General features: G+C 34.7%; 2 protein-coding genes across 2 annotated transcripts; both read left to right on the top strand.

Annotated features, from left to right (window-relative positions):
- The first annotated feature begins 1,231 nt into the window (after window positions 1–1,231).
- On the top strand, window positions 1,232–3,575 carry LOC105142754 (UDP-D-xylose:L-fucose alpha-1,3-D-xylosyltransferase 2-like). The gene is made up of 2 exons (XM_011050539.1): window positions 1,232–1,631; window positions 2,055–3,575. Exons 1-2 carry the CDS (start codon window positions 1,437–1,439, stop codon window positions 3,165–3,167), a joined length of 1,308 nt encoding a protein of 435 aa, XP_011048841.1. The 5' UTR covers window positions 1,232–1,436; the 3' UTR covers window positions 3,168–3,575.
- Window positions 3,576–6,745: 3,170 nt separating this feature from the next.
- On the top strand, window positions 6,746–9,753 carry LOC105142763 (deSI-like protein At4g17486). Its single transcript, XM_011050551.1, has 4 exons — window positions 6,746–7,002; window positions 8,131–8,382; window positions 8,536–8,823; window positions 9,171–9,753. The coding sequence occupies exons 2-4, from the start codon at window positions 8,172–8,174 to the stop codon at window positions 9,413–9,415; spliced, it is 744 nt and encodes a 247-aa protein (XP_011048853.1). The 5' UTR covers window positions 6,746–7,002; window positions 8,131–8,171; the 3' UTR covers window positions 9,416–9,753.
- The last annotated feature ends 426 nt before the right edge of the window (window positions 9,754–10,179 follow it).

The raw sequence follows: 10,179 nt of genomic DNA on the forward strand, positions 1-10,179 counted from the left end.
AAGTTTTTTTTGTATCTTGGAGGGTGGTGCCAGGTAATGCATGATAGGGTCAAGGTATCTTGTTATAAAAATGTCCAAGGGCCAGGCTAATTTCATATTCTCAATGCTTGAGCCTTTGAGGCCCCCCCGTTCTACTCCTGCAGTTAGAAAATTAAGATCCTCTCTGAGTCGGGTTTTTATGAAGGTATGGTGAAGGTTGGAAGTTCGATTTCAATCTACAGAAAAGGCAAAACAACATGTTTACCCCTGTTCACTGCAAACGTTGGATAGTTTCAATCATTTAATTGGCGAAGTCATATAGCTCATGCCTTATCGAATTTCACTCGCATTTGTATGAGAAAGATAAAACTCTCGAAAGTAATAGTTTGATGCGGATGAATAGGAAGATGGATTTTTAGGTTAATAGATGCGAGGCTGGATTAGTAATGACGGAGAGATTCTTTTTTCCTTGAATTTTTAGATTTAAGACTATTGTCTAAAAGAAATTTATTAAATTCTTTAAAATGCAATTAATCAATTTGGGGTCTGCATCTGCGCGAAGATTATTATTTTTTAATTCTTATCCACAATGACGATGACGATTGTTTATAGATGATTTGAATTCATAAATTAATAATAATAATAATAATAATAAAGTATTAAATAATAGTATGTGCTTTGATTAACGTATAAATTAATATAATTATAGTTTACTTACAAAAAATGGAAGAAAGAGCCTATTAGAATGATAGTATGTGATTTGATTATAGGAATAGCCTATTTATTTTTGTGTTTTAAAAATATTTTTAAAAAAATTTGATTTATTTTTTTACATTTATTTTTTATTTTTAAATTATTTTAATATGCTGAAATTTAAAATAAATTAAAAAGAAAATCAAAAGATATTATTTTAATATATTTTAAAATAAAAAATAATTTAAAAAATATCCGCTAATACAGATCTTCTAGAACAGCAAAACCTTATAAATAAGTCAACTAATCTGCCCGCTTGAGTTTGCGACTGCTGCTGCGCTACTGGTTTGCATTTTCTTCATGGGCGTCTGGGTTATGGTTGGATGGGAGTTTTTAAGAATTTTAATTTTTTTAATTAAATATTTAATGTTTTTAAATGGTTTTAATTTATTAATATTAAAAATAATTTATTTTTATAAAAATATATTATTTAAATGTATATAAAAAAAAAGACTTACAAACAACCTTTACTTTAACTGTGTTACGGCGGCATACACCCCCCCTCAACTACTCTGACCAACTCTCGCTGTCTCTGTCTCTCTCTCTTTCCCAATATGGAGTAAGAACTTTTCAACTCAATCGAACCGTTTCTCTTACCTTTCATGCACATTAGCAAAAAACAGCAACATTTGACTGAACCCATCTAAGCATAAAACGAGAAACCAAACACAACCTCTGCTTCCATCTTACACCAAGAAAGAAAGATGATTGGACGCAGAGATGGAGCGTTGATGCGAAACAACAGCAGCAATCAATCACTCCTTAAATCAAGAATTGCAATTGCAATTGTCATTGGGATGTTCCTTGGATGCATCTTCGCTTTCTTCTTCCCTCATGGAATTTTCTCTTCCAATTCTCCTCACTTTGACCACAACCACCTCACAAGATCCATTTCCCAGGTTTCATTTTCTCCACAGTTTTGATCTTTCCACTGTTTTTTTTTTTAATTTTTGAGTCATTCCCAATTGATTTACAAGATAATATTTAGTCTTTCTATTTTGAGGATTTTTTGTTTTGGAAATAAAGTGTGTTTTTTCCTTTGTTTGTATAAATTGGAGTGATTGATTTACCATATTCATCCTCCTGTTAGATGGGATATTCTAATTAACACGTTATTGTGTTTATTCTTGCCAATGATTCAAGTCTAAGTGGTGTTATTGGGATATTCAATGTATATTTATTTGATCTGTGTAGATTTGTTTACACTTACGGGAGTTTCATTAGCTAGTTGGCAGCTTTGAATTGGATGGGAGATCGGTAGGGTTAGATTATTCAACACAAATGATAATTCTGTTAAAGTTTCTAATTATGTGTTATATTAGGTGGTATCAACATCATGTGAATCATCTGATAGTCTGAACATGTTAAAAGCTGAGTTTGTGGCTGCATCGGAGAAAAATGCTGAGTTGAAAAAACAGGTTAATGTGTTGATTGAAAAGCTTAGATTGGCTGAACAAGGTAAAGATCATGCAGAGAAGCAAGTGTTGGTGTTGGGTGAACCGCATAAAGCTGGGCCTTTTGGTACTGTTCACGGTTTAAGGACAAATCCGACAGTCGTTCCAGATGATTCTGTGAACCCGAGACTAGCAAATATTTTAGAGAAAATTGCTGTTGGGAAGGAACTTATAGTTGCTTTGGCGAATTCAAATGTAAAGGATATGTTGGAGGTTTGGTTTAAAAGCATCCAGAAAGTAGGGATACCCAACTATTTGGTTGTTGCTTTGGATGATGAGATTGCCAAGTTTTGTGAATCAAATGATGTTCCAGTGTATAAGAGAGACCCAGACAAGGGAATTGATTCTGTAGGAAAGACTGGAGGCAACCATGCTGTTTCAGGACTGAAATTTCATATATTGAGGGAATTTTTGCAGCTCGGATACAGTGTTCTTCTCTCAGATGTTGATATTGTGTATTTGCAAAATCCTTTCCATTATCTTTATAGAGATTCAGATGTGGAATCCATGAGTGATGGCCACAATAATATGACAGCTTATGGTTATAATGATGTTTTCGATGAACCTGCAATGGGTTGGGCTAGATATGCCCATACAATGCGGATATGGGTTTACAACTCTGGCTTTTTCTACATTAGACCAACAATTCCTTCAATCGAGCTCTTGGATCGAGTTGCTAATCGGCTCTCTCATGGGAATGCTTGGGACCAGGCAGTTTTCAATGAGGAACTCTTTTTCCCTTCTCATCCTGGGTATGATGGACTTTATGCATCCAGGAGAACTATGGATTTCTATCTCTTCATGAACAGCAAGGTCCTCTTCAAAACTGTGAGGAAAAATGCTAACTTGAGAAAGATCAAGCCAGTGATTGTGCATATAAATTACCATCCTGATAAGCTTCCGCGTATGCAAGCGGTTGTGGAATTCTATGTCAATGGCAAGCAAGATGCACTGAGCTCTTTCCCTGATGGATCAGAATGATAAATTTTTGGATTGGTGTTTCTTTCCTGCTTTTCAGAAGATAGCCTCTACATTTTCATGCTTAACCCTTCAATCATGTTGTAGACTTGTAATGAATTGTCCAAAACAAATTGTAAGGCCAAAGCCACCACAGCTAGGACCCAATGGGAGCAGCACCATCATCCCCAGACAATCCTTATCAAATGTCCATGTTGGAAATTTTGCTCCTCTGGCAGAGCAAATTCTATGCCCCATTGTATTACAGGTTATGCAGGTAGCATATGAGCCATTTGCAACCCCTTGTTTCCTAAACAGATGGTTTTCTTTCAATCTCTTTTCTAGCACAATAACATTTTTTACTTTCCTGTAGTTGTTTCTTGCAAGTCAACACAGCAATCTCATACAAAGAAATGCATGGGTATTTTGCTATGCGTTATCTGTGTATGACTTTCTTCGCAGAAAATAAACATATTTTCCTTGATCTTGAACATTGCAATCGAAGAGGTAAATTTAGTTTCATTAAACTCCCTCCTCACAGCTCCAGTCTTGCCACTCCAATCTTACTTGCAGTTGAAGTTTATTTCATGTCATGTTGTCTTGGAACTAGGATGCTGGTTTTGTGGTTCAGTCTCATGTTTGTGATATTTATCTCTACTGATAATTGCGGGTGAAAATGGAAAGCAGGAAAGAAAAAAAAAGGCCTCCATTTTTATATGCATTGATGTCCCAGGTGAATTTCTGGTAGTTTCTTCCTACTGGTGCAGTCCTGCAATAAACCTTGTTGAAAATTGGACGTAGCTGATTTTTTTGTTGCTGCTGAGGTAGCCGGAAACTGCTAGTTTAAGGTCCTTAAACGGACCCTCTTAGATTATCAAAATAATCATATGGGAGTTAATTTCATTAAGAAAATTCTGGGTAGCTTGCGTTTTGACTGATCTCCACTTCCAGAGTAAATGACTTTTCAATCTTGCAGACTATGAAATTATCCTTCATTTCTCATGCCTCAATAGATAAATACGGATTGTTAGGATGAGAAGTCGGGAGTTCCCTTTTGTACATTCTTAGGATACAGATCCAAAACCGTAACCCTATCTCCTATCCTATCATCGAAGCTTCTGCAGACAAGCTTTAGTACATTGGTGGTATCTATTCTTAGTCTTACAGTTTTATAACCCACCATTTAGTAAATTTAAAATAATTTGAGAGTGAAGTTTCAAAGACCTGATTTGCCTTGACAAAAACAGTTATATTCTAGTCTTCAAGCTAGATATGAGAAATCTCACTCTGGTCAAGAGTTTGGTTCTAATCACTTGAAGTTTCTTCAACATTTTCGCTTTCACTTTCAGCATCAGATTCCATGGCTACAGATCAGAGATTGCATCTCGTTCATATATCTTGGTTAGCTCCTCCTGTTTCATTGATTAATTAGCAACTTATTCAATTTTGATGTTGAGGGAAAGAGAGGAAACGAGAGAAAATGAATTAACTCTCAGTGTTCAGTTCAATTAGTAGCGAGAAATAGATTCAAACTTGAACGAGTATGGTACTGATGGTCATAACGAGAACATGGAAAACCAGGAGAAAGATCACCAATTGTTTTATAGCCCAACCGTTTAAACCTGTCGATTGAATTCTTAAATAATATCACGGATTTGAATTTCACAATCGTTAGTTTATTTAATAAATTAATAAAAATATAATTAACTTTTTAGTTCTAATTTTGTTTGGAAAATCTTAAAAGACGGACATTGGTGATGGTGGGGAAACAAAAGGTTGGATTAGGCATAGTTTTTAAATCCGACCCGGTGGCTGACCCGGTCCAAGGCCCGGGTTCCGGGTTTTGACCGGGTCATCGGGTTTTGACCGGGTCGAACGGGTCGGCCAGGTCAATTTCTATTTTTAAAAAAATTCAAAACGACGTCGTTTTAATAAAAAATAAATAAAAGTCAACGGGTTACCACCGGGTTTTTGACCGGGTTTTGCCGGGTCGTCCGGGTTTCCTGGTCAACCCGCCGGGTCGGCCGGGTCACACCGGGTCATGGCTTACCTTATTTTTTCATCAACCCAGCTCGGTTCCAGCCCCGGGTCGGCTGGGTCCCGGGTCAACCCGCCGGGCCAGGCCGGGTTTTAAAACTATGGGATTAGGTGTCTGGATAGCCGGAAAAAGTTCACTTGAGCAGCCATTAGACAACAACGGCATGTATCCGACTCCTTTTAGTTAAGGGCAATTGTGTCATCTTAAGAAAAAAACGTGGAGCGGCAATATCAAGTATCAACCCCGTTAGTTTCCAAACTCTCATCGTTTTTCGTTTTTTTTTTTTGGAATGACGATAACTTTTGTTCTTGTATAGTTGTTGTCTTTTACGTTATATACAATATTTTGTTTATTATTTTCACTCTTCGGAAAACTAGGGTTGTGCTTTCAATTAGGTTGCAAATCATTTCATGTATATTACTTTTTTTATTATTTTATACCTTAATTTTTTTTCACATTTTTTTTATTCTCGCATGATTTTAAAAAATAAAAATGATAAAGATAAAAGTATAATATATATATATATATAATGAATATATTTTTTACTATTTTCTGATTGTTCTATATATAGTAAAAAATATATTCATTATATATATATATATATTATTTTTATATTTATCTCTTCAATCAAATATATTTTTATCTTTATTATTTTTATTTTTTAAAATCATGTGAGAATAAAAAAATGTGAAAAAAAATTAAGGTATAAAATAATAAAAAAAGTAATATACATGAAATGATTTGCAACCTAATTGAAAGCACAACCCTAGTTTTCCGAAGAGTGAAAATAATAAACAAAATATTGTATATAACGTAAAAGACAACAATTATACATGAACAAAACTTACCGTCATTCCAAAAAAAAAAAATGAAAAACGATGAGAGTTTGGAAAAAATATATTTGTTCTATATATAGTAAAAAATATATTCATTATATATATAAAAGTTAAAATGAAAAATATAATGATGCAGCATGTTGGTTTACTTTTAAGAAATCAAATTTGGAGGAAAAAAAGGAGTATAATGCATGAAAAACTTCAGTATAAAACAACTAAATTTTTTATAGAATAAAAAATCTTCCTATAATTTTTTCTAAATCCTAATTTCTTTCATGAATTTTTTTTTTATATTTATTTAAGAATACAATGAGAAATATATTATGCCATTTCAATTCCTATTTATCAATGCCAAGCACAGTAATTATTATTTTAGTTTTTCATAATTAAATTTAAATTATTATTCGAATTCTCTCCAGATTCCTTTAATTTTTATTTTTATGTTTGTGAATGTAATTGTAATTGTTTTTTAAACATTTTTATTTAAAAATATATAAAATAATATTTTTTTATGTTTTTAAAAATTATTTTTAATATGAATTCAGATTCATGATATTCATTCCTATATGAAATACATCAACTAAATATGGGAGGAAAATGAGAAGTCTAGTCCGATTTCCAAAAGCAATCCAGTCAACACTCATGTCCCATTAGCTTTTACCTTTACCTTTTTTCAGCAAATTTAATAATTAAATATTATTATTTTCTTCCTTTTCTTTGTTGATTCTTCTCTCTTTGCTCATTGGTCTTCCAAGAAAGAACAGCAGTTTCTGTGCCTTCTCCAGCTTTCATTTTTGTCAGTTGAAGGACAAGAACAAGAGCAGAACAAATGTGTGGGTTTCAGACGCACATCTCTACCTTACTACTGCATTCTCAGGAGTTTTTCTTCTCCTTTTGACTCTTGAGAAAAACTGGCATTTTTGTTCCGGCATTCCCTTCTCCGCATATGCTATGCTTCTTGAATGAATACCCCTCTAAAATAAAGGTAAAGGGGTCTCTCTCTCTGTCTTCTTCTTCTTTTTTATCATGGCTTTGCTTTTTTAGCAATGTGCTTATGATTCCCAGCATTTCTTTCGTGGGTTTGCATTATTTTCATGGAATCCTGATTTCTTTATTTGTTTTGCATTTCTTTAGCAAGGCTAGCCTGTGTCTTTGATTAATAATTCTTCCTTCACATTGATGTTGATTTCTTTGATTCCTATTTTACTCCTTTGATGAGTTTGGTGCCTTTTTTTTTTTCTTTCCAGTTCTGCATCTCTCGTTTTGTTGTATTATTCATGGTCAATGGGTTATTCTTTTGTTAACAATGGTGGTTGTTTACTTGGCTTTTGCACTTTGAGCAATTTGTTGACCTGATCTGTCTACCTGAAAGAGCCATTTTCTTTGAGAATTATGTGTAGCCGACCCACTCAGTAGATTCTCAGTTCTGCCATCTTTTTGTTGAACCATATTGATATACTATTGCCGATTTGTCCTACCCCCCCCCCCCCCCCCCCCCCCCCTCTCTTTTTATTAATTCGGGAATGGTAAATGTCCAATGCAGCATGAGCATACTTGACTTTCTGTCATTTCTAATGAATTGGAGCACCTGAGGTTTTCTGATAGGATTTGGGGTGCTCTGGTGGAGGGACAATCTGTTCATATCTGACTCGTAGGTTAATGCCATAACTCAGAGTATTAAGAAAAAAAACTTGTATTGATCAATAAAGCCTTCACGTCCCAATTAGTTAACTTCTGTCTTTCTAAATAGACACTCATTTCTTACCATAATTTTTGGTGGGAGAGAACATAGCCGAGGAGAGAGACAGAATTGAAGCAAATAAGTTGGTATATAGAATCGTAATTTATATTTTCATTATCGTACAAATAACTCTGATATAGTGTATATTTCCATACTTATACTAGTCCTAAAAAAACATCATAAAAAATATTTTTCATAACAAAATATGAAATAATAATAATTAAGAAAAATATTTTTTCCCTAAACATCCTCCTGCATTAGTTGCATGCAAAAGATTAATTGTATGTGTTTGGTAACTGTATTATTTTAATTTCTTTTTCCATATTTTACTTATATATGGAATGGTTAATGTTTGTGTTGGCATATTTACAGATCAGAAACAGGTAGACTTGTTCCTGGTTTCACCCATAAACATGATATCACGACCCAAGAATGGGTGGCATTCTATTTTGCCCCTTAATTTCAGAGGCAAAGCAGTCACCGGCTTTTGCATTTTCCCAAAAGTTAAATCAGCAGGTTATAGCCCAGAAAACGCACCTGTCTACCTGAATGTGTATGACTTGACAAACGCTAATGGCTATGTCTATTGGGCAGGCTTCGGTATCTTTCACTCTGGGGTGGAAGGTTAGCACTTAGCAACACTTGTTACACATTGCTCATGATTGCCTTCTCTTCAATCAGATTATATATTAATAGAATGCAATGAATCATTTGATGCTTCATCTTCTCATTGGTTTTCTTCCTAAGATCATAAATTGTCCTTATGCATGCTTACAGTCCATGGTGTGGAATATGCCTTTGGAGCCCATGATTACCCATCAAGCGGTGTGTTTGAGGTTGAACCCCGACAGTGCCCTGGTTTCAAGTTTAGAAAATCAATATTTATGGGGACAACACGCTTAGATCCTAAACAAGTTAGAGAGTTCATGGAGCGCCAATCTGCTAATTACAATGGTGATACATATCATTTGATTGTTAAGAACTGCAACCATTTCTGTGAGGATACATGTTACAAACTGACTGGGAACCGAATACCGAAATGGGTGAATCGACTTGCAAGAATAGGTATTGGATAAATATCTTTCCTTCATGATACACCTCGTGCCATCTTTTGCATGGCGTTCAAATACTACGTATCAGTTGACTGCTGTGGATAACTGAACCCGCCCAAACATTCATGTTGCAATTTTATGCATGTTCCCTTCTCATCTCCTTGTGCTATCTTCAGTAAATGAAGATGGATCTCTTGTAGCTTCCGACAGCAACAAGAAACAAGAATTTAATCATATCTATGAGACTTTTTATGCGAGCTGCATGCTCATTTACCACGCTTCTTCCCCTGTTATTTTTTCCCCTAAAAATTCTTTGTATTGATATAAAACTCTTTTTCACCTATTAACTTCTTTCTTTAGGTTCGCTATGCAACTGTATACTCCCAGAGGCCCTCAAGGCCACTAAAGTACAGCATGACCCCAATTATCAAGAACGCGAAAGCGAAAAGAAGAGACTAAGAAGTTCCTTCAGTTGCTTTTCATCAATTTCAATGCCACAAAAGGAAGTCTCCATGTCTTCTTTGTTTCTGCACTCTCACTACAAAGGCTGCCTGCCACCATGGGAATTGAAGAGGTCCAGAAAGGGTTCACTTAAGGAAGGATGAAAAAAATGCCAGTGCTTTCGAAAGATTGTCAGTTGTGGTTTTGCAATTTTGAGGCATTCGGGGGATATCACCATCTTTCCTTTATAACGATTTTCTTGGAAAGTAAATATGTGCAAGGTGGTTGTTTTGAGCGCTACAATAGATCGCTTTACACTTCTTATCCCATCTCGGCCTGGCTGCCTCCCAGGAATTTGCTTGTTGTATTCTATGATTGTATTCCGATATCGTGCAGGCCTGTTTGCATTGCTAGAGAACTGATGTAGATTTTTCAGTTGCCTACAAATCACATTGATCTCTTAATTTTCAGTAGCTCTTTCTGAATTTGGTTGTGTATGCTATTTCTTTGGCTAAAAGATTCTGTTTTACGTTGTCTTTATTGTCGTTTGGTCTTGATTACTCTTTGAAACTCCATTCCCATTACATTACAAGAACACAATAGTAAAAGTTGCTTTCTGTCCATCATTTTCTTGAGAAAAATCTCATATAAAAAAAGTGTTCTAATTCTTCATGTTCCAAAATGGTGAAGATTTCCGTAAAATAAAAATAAAAATAAGGAGAGATGAAGAATGTAACTTGAGCTATAATGAAGCTATTAGGTGAGGCTGTTTATATTTAAGTATTAATATTTTAATTCGTGATCCCTTCATCTATAAAACTTCGGTCAATAAATTGTTTGGTGAGATTATAAGAGTAACTGTACAACAGAGATAAAAAAGTTGAGGTTGCTGGGGGGGGGGGGGGGGGGTTTTTTTTTTTAAATCAAT

This window comes from Populus euphratica, unplaced genomic scaffold, assembly GCF_000495115.2.
Source record: "Populus euphratica unplaced genomic scaffold, PopEup_1.0 scaffold3.1, whole genome shotgun sequence".
Lineage (NCBI taxonomy): Eukaryota > Viridiplantae > Streptophyta > Magnoliopsida > Malpighiales > Salicaceae > Populus > Populus euphratica.